This window comes from Tasmannia lanceolata, unplaced genomic scaffold (assembly GCF_043159265.1).
Source record: "Tasmannia lanceolata isolate RefF3 unplaced genomic scaffold, GAP_Taslan_0.1 ptg000015l, whole genome shotgun sequence".
Taxonomy (NCBI): Eukaryota; Viridiplantae; Streptophyta; class Magnoliopsida; order Canellales; family Winteraceae; genus Tasmannia; species Tasmannia lanceolata.
This window is the reverse complement of record NW_027518692.1, coordinates 30,371,458-30,388,974: the sequence shown is the minus strand read 5'-3', so window position 1 is coordinate 30,388,974 and position 17,517 is coordinate 30,371,458. Positions and strand designations below refer to the sequence as shown.

The following is a 17,517-nucleotide window of genomic DNA, read 5'->3' as shown; positions in this document are numbered from 1 at the left end:
TACACACTCTATCTATGACGGGGCCTTGCAAATGAATGGTTTAGATGACCACAAAAAATGTGGGACCCATGTGATTTGGCACTCGAGCGTACAATCCTTTTCCTCTCTCTCTCTCTCTCTCTCTCTCTCTCTCTCTATATATATATATATATATATATATATATATATATATAAGAATAGTGTTCCTGCGCAGCTGCTCAGATAGCTTATCTGAGCAACTGCTTCAAAAAATCATGTGGCCCACATTTTTGGGGTGATCCAAGGCATTCATTTGAAAGGCCCTTCCATGGATAGGGTGTGTACCAAAAATCAGCCCTATAGGATCGTCCTAACCCAATCAAAGGTGGAGGGAAAAATGGACAGACATGGTTTCTGACCATTTTTTCCCTCCACAAATGGCAGGGTTAGGATGATCCTAAAGGGCTCATTTTAGTATATATATATATAGGGATTTGCTAGAGACCATCGTAGAAGGCATTTGGCGGATGGTCTATTGCATCAGAGAGCAGCCACATCATGAATAAAGACAAAATTTGTTGAAAAGTGAACCTATGTGGCTGCTCTCTGAAGCAACAGACCATCCGCGAAATGCCTAGGGACCATCACATAAGGCATTTCACATCTGGGTAGCCACACAGGCTCAGATTTTCTCTTATTCATTTAATTCATTTGAGGTGGCTGCTCTCACATGCAAAAGCCCGGCAGTGAAATGCCTACTGCAATGATCCCTAGCAAATCCCATATATACGAGTTATTAGCAAAAGTGACATGACAAAAATTAATGACATAAGCATAACCTGCTCTTCAAGCTTGGTGGGATCTAGAATCACGGATCCACTTTCTGTCAGAGCACAACAGACTGCAACTGCAAAGGTTGGCAATAAACAGTTAACAAAAATGTAAAGTAACTTGAAAACAAGGAAAAAATGCTTGTACAAGCTTACCAGCAAGATGACTTAATGGAATACCAGCATCTACTAGAGCTGCACAGGCTGCATTAATGGCACAGGGGAGAAGCTAGCAAAAACTTCCATCAAGGAATTTACAACACCCCAAGATGAAACAATGGACAGATAGATATCTTATGAAAGGACTGGATGCCTAATGACCGTTTGGGTTTTCGAACATGGAGTAGAAGAAGAGAATAGAAATTCTAAGTAGGTCACAATCAAGTTCTCATGTATATATTTTTTCTTTATTTTCTGAATGGTTCATATGCAAAAATTCTACCAAAAGCAGTGTATTAAATAGTACCAAAAGTCTTCAAAGATACAGCCCCATCGTCACTGATAACCTGCATACAAAAGAAACTATATGTTCACAAGAGAGTATATAGGCAGGCAATTACCTCATAAATATCCCACTATAGTAATAAGGATTTCTAGCGTCCATCACAGAAGGCATTTTGCAGATGGCCTGTTGCATGTGAGAGCAGCCACCTCGTGAATGAAGAGAAAGTTTGCTGAAAAGTGAGCCTGTGTGGCTGCTCTCACATGCAACAGCCCATCCGCGAAATGCCTTTCGCAATGGACAATAGCAAATCACATAATAATATACGTGTGTGTAACAAAAGAATCCTTCCAAGGAATTTGAACAAGAAAAAACTTTTCTAGCACTATATACCCATTAGTGAGGATTGCTGGTTCAAAGAAGTGTCTGTCCATTACGTTCCCAAATGTGCTACATCCAAGATGCTATAAGTGACATGTATGGGGCACTAGTGGTGCAACAAGCATCATTAATTACTAAAATCTCACTTTTCCTGACTATTGACCCATGGGTAATACATGATTAGAGATAAAAGGATATTTTTTTTATAATTTCAAGTTTCTTCACTATTGCAGCTCCCAGCATGTCGCAATTACGATACATTGTTTAGCAATGTCCTTTTATTTGTTGAAGTGTACCTACGATTTAGGAATGTGACCATCTTGAGAGGTTATAGATTATTGAGGACCATAATGCACAAGTTTAAGGCCAAGATGATCTAAATTAGTGAAGAAAATCAATATCAAATGACTATAAGATTGTTTTAGAAAATGCTTATAGTAAAAAGATTAAAGAGTACACAGAATGCATCATTGTAAAAGGTAAGGTAGGAATTTTCATAAAACTGCACAAGGACAAACTAGACCAAATAAGGTAATTTTGAAGGCAATCACCACCCAACCCCTGTGATCTCTCAAGGATTTCAGATGATGGTGAATTTACATGCACTGCTCTGTCAACAGAGAGCATGTGACTTCTACTTGTTGGCAACAAGTATGGCTCTGCAAATCATGGTGTTCCATATATGATTGTTTTAGTGACATCAAAGCAGTAAGACTTTAAAACCAACCCAGCGCTGGAAGTTGGAGCTTCCCTCCAAAAAGTCACAGGCATCTGGATGGTGCCCAAGGCACTGACAGATCCTTTTGTCAATCATTCTTCAAGATAGGATTTGGTGATTTTAAGGTGAAGTTCTTCAGTGTGGTATTCCTAGATTCTTGCATCAATTCCCAAATTTCAAAGGCCAAACATTAAAGAGAACAAGGTGAGCCAACTCCTGACTCCTTTGAAGACATCAATAAACTGCCTTGATGAGGCATCAGGCTATTTCCATGATGCATTCCTCCGAAAGAGGAGCGGCCAGGTAAATATTTCATTATTAGAAGCAATTCTTCTACTTGATGTGAGAGGATCCACTGAATCCAGAACAATCTAGGAATGATCTCATGCCCCCGGTTTCATCTAAGCTCACTACTGCATAGAAAGGAATCACTTCTTCTCAAAGTAGCCCTCTAAGACTGTCCTATAGGCAGTTGATGCATCCTCTGATGGGGGTGAGATTCAGTTACTTTGAAGCTTCAAAGGAATTGCTTCCTTCTTCACACCATACCCCTTGAACATGGAGACGGAGTCAATGTTGGTAAAGGAGTTATGAGAACAAATAAGAAGTTTTTTTTTTTTTTTGGATAAATAGCCATCCAAGTTTAGAATAATTATTCCAAAAGACACCGAATGTGAGAATGAATCTACCAAATACAGTATAGATCAAAAAGATCTTAAATATGCAGGGTCAACAATGGTAGCAAACTTTTCCTTTTTCTATTAACTATAAAAATCGGGTGGGTTTAAGCACTCCTAATGGGCTTCACTTTTCTTTTTATATTTTTCAATGGGGACCTGCCTTCACGAAAATAATAGAAATAGGGCCAAATATAAAAGTGAGGCCCATTAGGAGTGCTTTAGAGTTTTTTTCATTCGTAACAGCATGTTGGTCATCTTGGATATTTGAATGCAATTGGGATGGGTTCGGCGTTGTGCCTGCCTCATCCGCGTTCCACGTTTTGCCCAACAGAGTCAATAAAACCCCTTTGACTCTCCTGAATTATAACAGCGTCAACCGAGTACTCAGCCGCGTCAATCGAGTACTCGACCGCGTCGTGCCAAGTCGACTAGGATTTTCTTCGGCCGCGTTCCGCGCCCCATTCGCATTCGTAAACACCGGTTTGTTCTGGAGTTAGGGTTTAATATTCACATCACTATTCACATTATAACTCTCGTGATGCTATTCATGTCACTATTCACCCACATGTTGGTGTTTGTCATTAGTTTTTATTTTCATGAGTTATTAAATAAGAAGCTTCTAGAATTACGGTTTTTACCACACGTTTGAGTTTTAGTTGTTTAGAAATTGCTAGAAGTTGTGGGAAAAATTATACATTGAAAACCTATGGCCTTGATCATCTTTTAGGGTGACAGCCTAGGAGCCCTTGGTGCGATGCCATGGGACTTATTGGTGTGATTCCAACACAACTATCTTTGATTTCCTTGTGTTTGATGTCATACAAAAACCATGGTCTGATGCTTTTGGTCTCATTGGTGTAACTCAAAAAAAAAAAAAAACTCCTACTCCAAGGTACAATGCTTTGAACCCCTTTGGTACGATGCCTAGGGTTACATTGGTGTGACGTCATGGACTCTATAGTGTGATGCTCTTAGAAGCACGAAGCGAGTGCGGGGGCGAGGAAGCGTGGGGTTAAGAAGAATCTACTGTTGAGGGCGTCGTGGGAGCATTTATGTAATATTTTCTTTATATGATTTTCAAAATTCAAGTATATCAGAAAATAGTAATTTCTAACCATCTTCACATTTACCTTTCAAATTTTAAGTACATCAAAAATATTAATTTCTAACTATCTTCATTTTGTGCCCTCTTTCCTCCTGCCTTTCTGAAGATGCCTTTGTGCTTGCTCCAATGAAGTACTTTGAAGAGTTAGAGGAGTTTGATACAAGGAAGTTGGTGATAGCGGGACCGATGGTGTAATAAGAGCAGGTTGAGAAAGTCATGGGAGCGGTTCCAGTCCTAAGGAGCATCGAATCGCGGTTCTGACATGGGAGTGGCACCCATGAGGAAGGTTCCTGCTTCTAAGGTGATGCTAACACATCTATCATCTTTATTCTCCCTAGTAGTAATTTATTTATATAAAATCTTCTATTTTCTCTATTTCTCATAGTTCTACCATTTTTTGAATGATGTTCCATAGTTCTATACCCAAGGAAGCAGGATTCTTCCCTGGGAGCCTTCGATTCCTGCTTCAATTCCTGCTTTCGATTCCCGCTCTGGCAACCTTGAGTAGGATTCTTTCGATTCCCGCTCTGGCAACCTACTTCTACCCTTAGATCTCAAGTTTCAATTTCTTTGTTTTATTAACAACTTCTAGAGCTGTTTAGAACTCATTCCAATCCCCACAAACAGTTTTTGAAAACTATGTTTTTTCTTTGTTAGTTAAAAACCCTCTGTTTCAACTCAACCTTTTGAAACTCTGGATCCCTTCCGTTTACAACTAAAGTATTCACCCATTTGTAGGTACATCTAAATCCTTTAGGTGATCGTTTACCATTAAGTTCAGTTTGGTCAACCCCCCACGATCAGTTTTTGAAACCCTTGCTTCTTTGCTAGTTGAACCCTTCATTTTCCAATTCTGCTCTTTGAAACTCTTGATCCCCTTTACAATAGAACTATTCATCCATTCCCGGGTACATCTAAATCCTATAAGTGATTGTTTTAATACCATTCAATTCAGTTTAGTTAATCTGTTATTACTTCGTTAAATCTGAACCAGTCCATTATATAGCCTGCCCTAAGGTTCAGATCTACAAACATTTTTGAGTTTCTTTCCCTTCCCTGATTGGTTCTGCATTCCAAGCTATGATCTCACATGAAAACATCAAGCCCTGGAGTTTTCTCAATACTTGAGTGATAATTTGGATAAAATTTGTTCAATAGAAGCACAGGCCTCACAAAAACTCTAGCTTACAGCCTTACGATCCAGCTAGGTTTGTAAGACAGTTAATCGCCTGATTGGTAAATGTGTCTAAGGCACCTGTGTGTGAATGAACAAAGGATCTTCTTGCTGGAATTTGAGTGGTCGCCAGGTTATCTCCTTGGTTTAAAATTCCTCAATTACACAATAATAGTGGAGTTTCTGCTCTTGCTGGAAATGAAATTTTCATGGCAGCATTTGGGATTTCATTGAGAGATAGTAGCAGCTAAAGTATATGTTGGGACTGGTTATTTGAATGTCCAGCTTGGCTGTGTCTGTTAGGTGAAGGGACTCGAAGTTTTGTTCCAGCAAGTTGCATTATCACTTGTTACTAGTGGACTGATAATCAATTCCTTAGGGTATCTGTAATTGTTGATCGTTCAATAGTTGGGGATGGTATTGAATTTCATCCTTGAAGTACTTCAGGCTATTAACTACTACCAGCAAATGGTGATCCATGAGCTTCAGTTGATCAAAATCTCCTCCCAACTATTGAATACCTATTAAGCTGTTGACATGTTCATAACTAGTTGTCTAAAGTTTAAAGCAGCCTCGTATATCATTGACAATCATGCCTGTGATAATGGAGGCTTCCATGGATTTTGATCCACATTTTGGAATGTCAAACATTGTCTGAAACAAAGACATTGATGCAATTTTATGAACAAAATTCTGTTAAGAAATCCAAGCCATTTCCTTTGTTGGACTTCACCTTTCCCAGGATCTAATATTCTTATATTTAGTTGTGGCTTAAGAATAGGATGGGTTGATGCATTTTTACCACCAATGATAGTTATGCAAAGGCTGATCACCCATACCTCAGTTTTATATGTCTACCTATCTTACATCGATTTGGTATCTGCACCCCTACAAGCATTTTACCTTGCATCAGAAATACGAAAGGTGAGATTTATAGGCCACTTAGCGCATTCACAGTCGAGCAGGAGTTTGACCACGGCACACAACAAGACCATGACCATGAAGAAAATGACTCCCTAATTGCTCATTCTCGCTATGACGTTGATAGTTTTAACTTAGCCCGGTTGACAATGTGAACATTGAAGATGGGATTTCACGGAGTGTTGGAGTTGCAAACTCCACCGATTGTGGTCCATATCATAGTTATAAAACTCCCCCGCGTCATCATGGACTCCCTTTTCCCTTGACTGTGTTCTGCGTTTTGCCGCCATGTTCCGTGCTTTGCCCTACAAAGTTAATAAAAAACCCTTTGACTCTCACGAGTTATGGCCGTGTCACCGCGTCAACCGAGTACTCGACCGCATCGTGCCGAGTCGACTAGGATTTTCTTCGACTGCATTTTGACCCGCATCCGCATTTTGAAACACCGGTCCATGTAGTTATACCAATTGATGCATCTTCTGAGAATAGATGGGTTTGACTCCTTATGGGTATGGTTATGTTTATAGGTACCCATATGACACTAACACCCAAACGTAGTCACAGAGAGTCATATGGGTATGGGATGTATGTACACATACACATGGGAAGGGATCATCTCATACAAATCAGCACCGACAGCACCTGGCCCTACTGCCATGTACCCATGCTTGGGAGCAGTATGTCTTTGATTATTATGTCTGGCAATACTGGCAAACATGTGGTTAACATGTCGTGGCAAGACTACTACTTGTTCATTGAAGAGCAAGTTCATCAGCACATACACCATACCCATCATGACCGAGGGATGGGAGACGGATCTGAACCGCCTCGTAACTCGATTTGGTATTGACATAAGATTGGGGACCTTGGCGGAATGAATGGTGATTGTGTTGTCTTTACATTACTTCATTACATTGTACTTCTTTACTTTGAGTTTAGAATTCGCCATTCAAAAAAAATAAAAAATAAAAAACTTTAGAGTTTAGAATTCACTTTATTGTTCCAGACATGTGCGATAGCACATATCATTAGGTGTTGACGCTGTTAAACTAGTATGGATGGCTTCTTTGCTTATGTGATGGTTTCTATATGTGTATTTGAGCATATTATACTACTTCCTAAAGTTTCATTTGCGTATGTTTCCATACGTTTCCATGAATTTACAAGATTTATATCGAAATTTCAATCTGAGAGCTGAAATGTTTCCGTTTCCATGATGGCCGAAACCGAAACTGAAATCTAAAACCATAATAATCTTCAAATGTACTAATATCAATCAAAAGATTACAACTTTTCCACTCTACGATGGGCCCATCCTACATGCACAAGCAATGGATATATAAGCCCATCTCTTAACAATTTCCATAATATAGTGACATGGGGTCAAATGCACAATGCATCATTGTATTCTCCTGCTAGTGAGGAAACATAGATTATCTTTTTTATTAGAAATCTCTTCAGTTGTTCAAAATACTAAAAACGAGCAATGTTTTATTATCTATATAATTACAAGAGGTGACTTTTGTTAAATAGAGGAATGATATTTGCAAGTGTGAACAACCTCAAGCGTGCTTCCAAGCACCAAGGAAATCAGCCATGTCACAGAAAAATCAGGTAGGAAGTTTGTACCACATGATGAGGCAATTTCAACAGTGCTTTAAAGTGATTTAGAGTGACAGATACTTGCAAATATCATTCCCTGCATATACATTTGTGTGTGATCGCGAAATACATTCAAGCTATTGTCCTTATATCCACTAATATATTGCAAGACAATATGCCAGACTTACATGATCTATCTACCGAGTCAAAATTATATTAAACAATGAAAAGAAAAGACCGATGTAGCAATTTCTGCAAGTTATTTCTCCATTTAATTACAGAAAAACCATCTCACCTGAAGTATTACAGAGGTTGTGGTATTTGGATGGATCGTCAAAATACAGATACTTTGCAAGGTTCTCCTTAGAATCATCTCATACTCCTTTTCAGATTTTCCTAACAACAGCAGAATATATTTCGCAAGATTAGAGAAATGAGAATTTTTTATTTTTTATTTTAATTTTAGAGAAATGAGAATTCTATACCACACTCTAAAAGTCTGAATATGACTAACATCCTAACTGTTTTAAACTACACAAATTTCATTAGCAATTTGTGTTGTGAGTCAAAAATGTCAAACTATGTTGTTGATTACAAAGCTGTGCACAAAGAAGTCTAAGCCATATTAGTTAAACATGACCATGTAACACCAGCCAACAATTCAATTAGCGTTCAGGCCAAAATATGAGAAAAATATTCAACAAGCCTTTTAATACTTGGTGGCGCTTACATTTAAGCAAATGATACGACAAATTCACTTTTCTACATAAAACTTATTATGATAATTGATGCAAGTAATTACTAGGAATCTACCAAAAGTAGAAAACTTGCTAGACTATTAAAGAATCAAAATAGGCAATACAATATATCTTCACAAATGATACACAAGAGAGAAGATAGAATGACAATAGATTTGATCAAAACATTAACGAAAGAAGGTTAACACCCAAAACCTAATAAGGAATAGTTATTCATTAACATCTTGAAAAGTACATCAAAACTTCATATATATATATATATATATATATATATATATATATATATATATATATATATATATATATATATAGAGAGAGAGAGAGAGAGAGAGAGAAAACGGTTCCTACACATATGTGTAGAGAGCTCTCTACACACTAGTTTAAAATACAGTGGGGGCCCACATTGTTTGGGTGATCCAAGCCATCCATTTTAAAGGCCCTCACATAGATAGGGTGTCTACAAAAAATCAGATCCATAGGATCATCCCAACCCTACGATTTGTGGAGGTAAAATGGATGTCTTTAAACCTTCACAAATTAGTCCATTTTTTGCCTCCACAGTTTGAATGGTTAGGATGATCCTATGGATCTGATTTTTTGTGGACACCCTATCTATGTGAGGGCCTTAAAAATGAATGGTTTGGATCACCCAAATAATGTGGCCCCCACTGTATTTTAAGGTAGTGTGTAGATAACTTATCTACACATGTGTGTAGGAACCGTTCTCTCATATATATATGGGATTTGCTAGGGACCATCGCAGAAGGCATTTCGCAGAACGGTTGTTGTATGAGAGGGCAGCCACATGGGCTCAGATTTTGTCTTATTCATTTCATTCATCTCGGGTGGCTGCACTCTCATGCAACAGCCATTCTGCCAAATGCCTTCTGTGATGGTCCCTAGCAAATCCCTACACACACACACATCCAAAACACCTTAAAAGCCTAGGTTATTTCTAACCTTTTTTTTTTTTTTTGAATGGCATTTATAACCATTGTTATAGAATCATTTAAAGTGCTTAGATAGACCAACCTAAATAAAACCTGGTAATATTTAGAGGACACCATAATAAAAAAAAGTGTCTTTTAATGGTAAAATAGAAAATATATTGCCTAATAAAATCTAGAACACCAACCTCTAAAACAATAGGACTTCTAAAATTAGACTCCCTACTTGCAAAATTGAATTTAGAACTCTTCCCCACGTTACGAGATACTAATCACTGTCCAAATACACCAATTACTTGACTTGAAAACTTTCAAAATTAGATAGTTTAAGCTTCCACCCAAACAACTCATGTTTTACTTTCACAAGACCTAAAAAATACTTAAACTCTACCTTGAATTTAAATAAAAATCACTCGCTACTTAATTGAATTTAGGACTCTTCCACTGTTACAAGATACTAATCCCAGTCCAAATACACCAATTATTTGACTTGAAAACTTTCAAAATTAGATAGATTTTAAGCTTCAACCCAAACAACTCATCTTTTACTTTCACAAGACCCAAAATAAAATACTTAAACTCTACCTAGAATTTTAATAAAAAACACCAAAAATCTTCATAAACCACAAGGTTGCAAGTTTCTGTGATACAGGGAGCCTTGAAGGGCCCACTATTGACTTTAGCATAATGTGTCAATCACCTTTGATCCTACTTTTGGATCTCAATCAACCTTCTTCTCCCTTAAATCATGGTTGAAGCATTATAAGCTGTACATGAGCTTTGCTTGAATCAACAATCATTGTCAGCTAAACATTGCATTAACTAAAAATATACTAAAGTAAAGGGTAACAGAGCAAGACTCATTTTGCAATGTTCAACTCTCGGAATCAATTAGTTCTCTATACATTGAGTGAGCGTAATTGGGAAAAAAAAACAACAATATTCGCAAAATTACCACTTAAAAGCATCCCCTTACCAAGATACTAAAATGCTTGACTTTAATTGTAATTCAGACAACTATGGTAGTACAATCAAATAATTATGATGTATCACACTACGCTGGTTTCAAAAATAAAATAAAGCAAAGCAAATAAAAAATATAAAAAATTGACTCAGATGCTAATCTTAAATCACAGCCACTGTGCATCTATTATTAGAAACTTAGTGATACGAAACATAACAATCAGATTATTCTCGATTCTGAAAGGGCACTTAATAGAAGTTTATTAGATAGAAGTAAATTGTATTTAATCAAATGATTTTTCCTCATCCAGAACAGTGCCATCCAAACATTTAATGAAGAAAAGTGTGAGATTAAGCTCACCCCTCGTCAAAATCTAATCAACTTGATTAGGCTACTTTTATAGGAGCCCAAGAAAAATTGATTAGTACCAAATTACCTACAATTATGCAATTCCTTACCTGAAAAAGTTACGTATGTGTACTGGGTGTTTATAGAAGTTCTCATACATAGAGAAACTAAAGGACATGCATCAGAGTTTGGAAATTTTAGACTAACCAATCTGCCCTGTTTTGGGCTTCCAAATAACATCAATTGAGGCCTTCTCGGGGTTTTCATTCTTTCTTGTCCCAGCTTTAGGTCCATAAACAGCAGCCAATACTGTAGTATCGCCTACATCAAAACCACCAAAAGAAGGTTAAGTACCCATAACACAAAACGAATAAATTAGATCAAACCCTGCAAAGCAAGGGCTAAAAACTCATCTATAAAAAACTGTTACAGGATCATTAAAAAAAAATTGTTACAGGTTTAGACCTAATGTAGGAAGAAAAGTTTATATGATTTTTTTTTAATGGCAAAAGTTTATATGAATATCTATAAAGGAAATTTTATAGACACAGAAGAGCCAAAATCAAGTCGACCTGAGAGAGTCAATGACTGGCTTGAGGAGTTTTACTATAATGCTATGCCAGTATGCCTTATGTGAGAAGACTCAGAACCAAAGTCTTCGTTGACTTCTTCAATATCCTGAAATCCTTTGATACTAGCAATTTGGAGGAAATCAATGTATTTTCCAGATAAACCTACGGAGACAGCGAGAAACCATGCCTTAATACTCCCAACAGCGTCTCGATCAATCAAAACTCAATGAAAAGTCGGTTCCTAAACAATTTTTAACAAAGAAACGCAGAACTAGTTGCACTTGTGGCAACATATTGATCACACGGGTCATAGGCCACAAGCATATTGTTTGCACATGTCACTATTTTTTTATGTTGTTATACCTTATGGGTGCTTTTGCTTGGATGCCAGGCAAATACGACGACTCCGCTATGACGTGTCACTGCATGTTTACTCGACGGAGTCGAGTTCTTCCCACCCGGGGAGAACTGATGTGATCCGACCGTTGGATCACCATTTTATTATGTTTGCACTTATTTATTTTGGTTTATTTGGACTTATTTCACATTATTGGATTACCCTAGATGTGGGGGATGTCCACATTATCTAGGGCCCACCCTTGCACACACCACTTTTGCCTTTTACACTTTTGTTTAGCTAGTTTTTCCTATTATGCCCTTCTGCTACTAATTCTTCTTCTTTGTGAGTAGGGGTCTGGCAGTCTTTTCACCTTCATTTAAGTGAGCTAGCAAAGGGGCCCACCAATAAAGCAATACAAAAGAGATAGCAAGAGGGGAGAAAACCTAGTTTTGAAACATTGTGAAAGAAAAGAAGAAAAAAGGAGCCGACGGCCTCCCTTCTCCAACACGCCCTAGGGCGTCACTATCTCTCTCCTTCCTTCCCTCTACAGGGTGAGTTCTCCCTCTTTCCTTCCCTTGTTCTTTTTCCTCTTTCTCCATCTATCTCTCATCCGTCTCTTTGATTTCTCTCATTCTCTTTGTCTCTCTCGTCTCTCTCATTTTTCTCTCGCCCTCGCCACCCTCTCTATCTTTCTCTTAATTTCCTCTCTATTTCTCCTTTCTTGAATCTCCCAACTCTTACCTTCTTTATCTTCTTCTTCCTCGTCTCCAACTATTTTCTTCTTCTCTACTCCTCTTAAATCCTCCTCATCAATAATATTTTGAGAGGTTGCTGCTGTCCGGAGTTTTGGAACGCGACCGCGGGCTTCTCCCCCATTCTCTTGGTCTCTTTGCTAGCAAAATTCAAAGTGAAAGGACTGCTGCGATTTCCAGATATTATTCTTCCATATTTCAGCCACTTTTAGCCATGTTTTAGCCTCTAGAACCCTTTCTAGACATCCCTAATTAGTTACCCTAGCCCAGTTTAAGTCTTTCGTCATTTTCTAATAAAATTTTGGGCCCTAGATCTATCTTTTATTGTTATGGACAGCAAGCACGCATGATTTGTTTCAGTTTATTTGGACCTTTAAATATCATGCTTAATGCGATGGGACTTATTATATGCAATGGCTGCTTTTTATAGAATCTCTTTCCATTGATGTTCTAACTTTAAGGCTAGCATAAACATGGTTGTCAAACTCTTACGAGTCAACTCTCGAGTCGGGTCAAGTCGCTGGGCTTTCGAGTCGAGTCGCATGGTCGAGTCACCTCTGATGAAGACTCTTACGAGTCGTTTGCTGACTCTTACGAGTCGAGTCGAAAAAATAAGACTCTTACGAGTCAAGTCGAGTCGCTGGCTTGGGCTTTCTTGTTTTAATGGTTGAAAACTTGAAAGTTGGAACTTAGAACTTAATTTTTTTTTAATGGCAATTGCATTAAATGCGAAAAAAAGCGAGAGGAGGTCTATACAAATAAAGAGACAGGAAAAAAAAAAGGAATACAACAAGCCCCGCTGCAAGGGTCGATGCATCTCCCACCCTGTCTTGGATCTTATCAAAGAAAGAGGCAAATCTCCAAGGGAAGGAATGAGAGCCATTAAGCCACTTTATCACATTGAGCAAGTCTCCTTCTACCACTACCTTATTCAAATCTTTATTCTCAAGATACCTTATTCCTTGGTAGATAGCACGCATTTCAGCTTCATTAGCGACAATGACTCCATTGGGACCCGTAAAAGCCCATTTCATAGCTCCAAATTCATCGCTCAAGACTCCCCCAGATCCAGCAAGGCCAAGATTCCCCATGCTAGACCCGTTAAAGTTTAGCTTCAAAAAATCATGTGCGGGACGCTCCCAGTCTTGGACATTCTTAGGTTCTTAGCCTGAACCACCACAAATTTCCTTCCAAACATACCATAAATCATAGGCAGATACAAATCTAAAGCAAGGAACGGTTTTCACCCATGATGAAGTTCTAACTAGAACTTAATTATTTTTGTGATGCAAGTTACAAGTATATAGTTATTTATATTTTTGGCTTAGTACATTAATTATGTGCTATTGGGGTATATTTTTTATACGCTTCATCTTTTGATATATAATTATATTTTTTCAACTACATTTCTGTTCTTGTCAAAAACTCTTAGGAGTCACGAGTCGAGTCGAGTCACAAGTTATAAAAGTAAGAAATCGAGTCACGAGTCGAGTCACGGGTTGACAGCTATGAGCATAAATAGGTTGCTTTGCTGAAATTAGTCATTTATGTTTGTTTATTTGCTTTCTGGAACATGGTATGTTTACATGAATTTTGAAGTTTAAGTCCCATTGAGCTCCTAAAGTCCTGGTAGTTATTTACGAGCCTCCAGGTTTGCACCAAGGAGGGGGCTCCCAATCTTGCACTTTTTGAGGCTGATGATCCACGCTAGCACAAGCCACCTGCCAGCCCTCCCACAATTCAAAAGCCAAAACAAACCGGAATAAGGGCAAGCTACGAGCCCAAGCAATTGACGGTGCAAGATCTCGGTCTTCCTCTTTATTGAATGAAATTGTTACCATTCAAAAAACAAAGGTGTAAATGACAGAATGTGGAGAAGACACCAAACTTATGTTTGCGAAAGAAAATCCAAGTGAGAAAAAGTAAAAGGGTTTTGCTAACGAGTGCCCTAAGGGCACCCGTTAATGTGCATTGGAAATGATATTTTCCACACATTTTCATAAAGAAATCTTAAAATAGATGTAAAAGCCTGAAAATACGTGTAAAATGATTGGAAAATATCATTTCCAATGCACCTTAATGGGTGTCCTCGTTAGCAAAACCCAAAGTAAAATCATCCACAAAAATAATGTACAAGCATGAGACAAGCAACAGAGGCAGTCACCACACATCAAAATGAATTAACAAAAACTCTTCATTTTATTGGATGAAACAAAAAGATAGTTCATTATGGTTCTCGAGTTGACAACTATAACAGTGTCTTCTCAAAAGCTTTATTACACAGAAATAAAAGACTAAGACACTCACATCTAAACAATCATCTGTATGCAATAGATGATGATGCCAGTTGAAGGTGACAAAAATAATGCTGACACAAAGACTTCTATGCTTGAATTGAAAAAAGACCTCAAAGCTACTGATGTATATAGAAGACATAGATTGTCTCAACGATTTTTATTTTTTTTGGATGTTTTTTATATCAATGAATTCATTAACGAAGAGATTCCCTGAATGCAAAACCTTCACAAATAGAGACAAAGGAAAGAATATAAAATAGCCTTGAAATTGTAAAACCAATCAAGAGATATATGGTTGCAAGGAATGCTAGTTAACAACATAAATGTCAGGAACTGTAAATGAACCAAATGAAGACAGAATAGATGTCGAACCAAAATGTATGATGGGTAAAGATGACCCCGGCAAAAGTGATGCAGCAAAAAAAGTTAAATGAGGGGAGCAAATACTGCCAACTGATTATGTCATTTTAGTGTTGCTATACACGTGAGTATTTGATCTGAAATTTTTGCTAGTTTTCTGCTATCATGATACACGCAATGCATTGGATTACCCTTGGTCCTCATCAAGTTTTACCTAACCGAAATACTTCCAAAGGCTTCTAAAGATTCTCCACCTAAGTTATGCTAGATCTATGTTACCCGGTTCACTTGGTTCGTGTTACTAAGTAACGCTCTATGATACCTAGTTCATGGGGTCACTTGGTCCATGTTCGGAAATACAATTTAGCTTCACAACTTCTTACAAACCAGATTTGCTAGGGTTAAGCTTATATAATTCATGTTTTCGGTATGCTCAACTTTGCATTACAAAAATATTAATTATTGTCTACGAGAGAAAGAAAGAGAGTGGGAACCATTTGAATCACATAAAAATCTCTTTCATTTTAATTCATATTCAAATAAATACTTATAGAGAGACTTTGGGAGCAAATCCCTTAAAATTTTCTGAATTTCTAAGTTGCAAGAGAGTGAAACTTTATTTTTATTTTTATTTTGAATATGTGGAGTGAAACTTTATGCGGTCCCAAAATTTTCACAAGGGACCATTGTATCGTCGTTAACTGGTTTGTAGGGTATTGGTTTGCAATTCGACAACCCGATAGTGTTTTAGGTAACTTAGCAATAGATTTCGCTAGGTCCATTAAAAGAACCAAAACTAGTTAGGTTGTGCAATCTAGCTGGATTTTGGGTGCAATTTAAGTATAAACTTGTAACCTAAAACTTTTCATATTGCAAGTTTACACACGACCACCCACAATCCAATAAGATTACACACCCAAAGTAGCCCTCACGGCTTCATTTTCACTCTATAGAGACTAACTACCCAACAAAATGGTAGAACTAATACTAACACTAGTCTGATTCCAAAAAAAAAAAAAAACACATTAGTTCTGTTGCACCCAATGATGCATGAGTAATAAACTAATAATAACCTCCACTTTCAGAAAGCATGGCTTATAGATAAACAAATTAAACGAAAAGCATAAAATATTAATAGAATGTTTGTAACCAAAGTGAAAGATGAAAGAATGTAAAAGACTTCTCCTAGAAACCATTAAAAATAATCAAAGCCCAAGACGACCCAACATCAGAACAAACTAGTGAGAAAGAAACACGAAAATCAAACCCTAATAGACAGAAATGATAAAAGACAAAGGATGGGTAAAAATCCTATCAGTGGAAACAATAAGAAAATGAATTGAGAATAAAAGGAATAAAATAAAGGGCTTATATTTTCACCTTGCGACCAACGAGCGGAACCATGAGCCCGGTGAAGCACATTGCGAGAACATGCGAGCGGCCTTAATTGATTCGGGGATCGACCATCAGCCCTTTCAACTTCCATCGTACCTGCAATCATTCACATTTTCAAATTTTATCGAGAAAATTTAACCCTCACGAGCCCTCACTATGCAAATTACAAATTTAGGCAGTAAGAACAGATCCAAGTTTGGAAATCGCAGTAGTCTGTTAGATACTAAATCAGGGTTTTGACTAGGGCTGCAGGATTTATGAATAAATTTTGTACAGTCCACATGTACAAAGTTGTAAGAATTAATGAATAAAATAGTATCAATGAACACAAAAATCCCAATATAGAAAATCTAAAGAACGTCGCTCGATTTGCACACAATGCAACAACAAAGGGCGTCACGTCATGGTTTAGATTAGGGTAAACTTACTGGATATTGAAACCCTATTACCCAAAATCCTGTAAAAATTACAGATATTAGAGTTAGGGTTTACAACAGATTACAAAAAAACAGATAGGTAGAGGAGGAGATGAAGTTTTCAAAAACACCTAACAAATTACAGACATTGGAAGGAGATTTAGTTTTTTGGTAAACAATAATACAGACACGGAAGAATGAGATGGAGTTGTTAGAGAGAGAAAGAGAGATGGAGTTTCGAACATACCTTTTAGATTCAATTTTTGGGCGAAGGGAGGTGAGGCGGGAGAAACCCTATTTCCGCTTGTTTTTTAAAACCGTTTATTTAAAAAGAGGGATTTGATACACAATTTTGCCCAAACCTATTTTGGAGCTCACTTTTGCAAGAGATAGCAGCAGGTTAAGGCCTAAGGGCGTGTTCCCCCTTTTTTTAGGGTTGGAGAACGAGGAAAGCCCAAAAACATCTCAATAATCTTGTTCAGCTTCTAAGGCCCGTAAATAACCGCTTCTCAGTTCTCACCATTCCAATTCTCCTACTTTTTCGTTTGTATAATGCA

General features: G+C 37.5%; 1 protein-coding gene across 2 annotated transcripts in view; it reads right to left on the bottom strand.

Annotated features, from left to right (window-relative positions):
* The window catches only part of LOC143846312 (Ribosomal protein S5 domain 2-like superfamily protein), a 25,950-nt gene extending 8,433 nt beyond the window's left edge, over nt 1–17,517 (bottom strand). The window contains exons 1-8 of one of the 2 annotated variants that reach the window (XM_077354743.1): nt 17,208–17,517; nt 16,973–17,001; nt 16,530–16,640; nt 11,036–11,149; nt 8,107–8,207; nt 1,274–1,294; nt 945–1,017; nt 798–865 (exon numbers count right to left, since the gene is read on the bottom strand). In XM_077354743.1, the coding sequence (XP_077210858.1) occupies nt 798–865; nt 945–1,017; nt 1,274–1,294; nt 8,107–8,207; nt 11,036–11,149; nt 16,530–16,635 (483 nt within the window). In that variant the 5' untranslated portion in view covers nt 16,636–16,640; nt 16,973–17,001; nt 17,208–17,517. The remainder of the gene's footprint in view (nt 1–797; nt 866–944; nt 1,018–1,273; nt 1,295–8,106; nt 8,208–11,035; nt 11,150–16,529; nt 16,641–16,972; nt 17,002–17,207) is intronic. The other variant, XM_077354742.1, reaches the window with a different exon arrangement.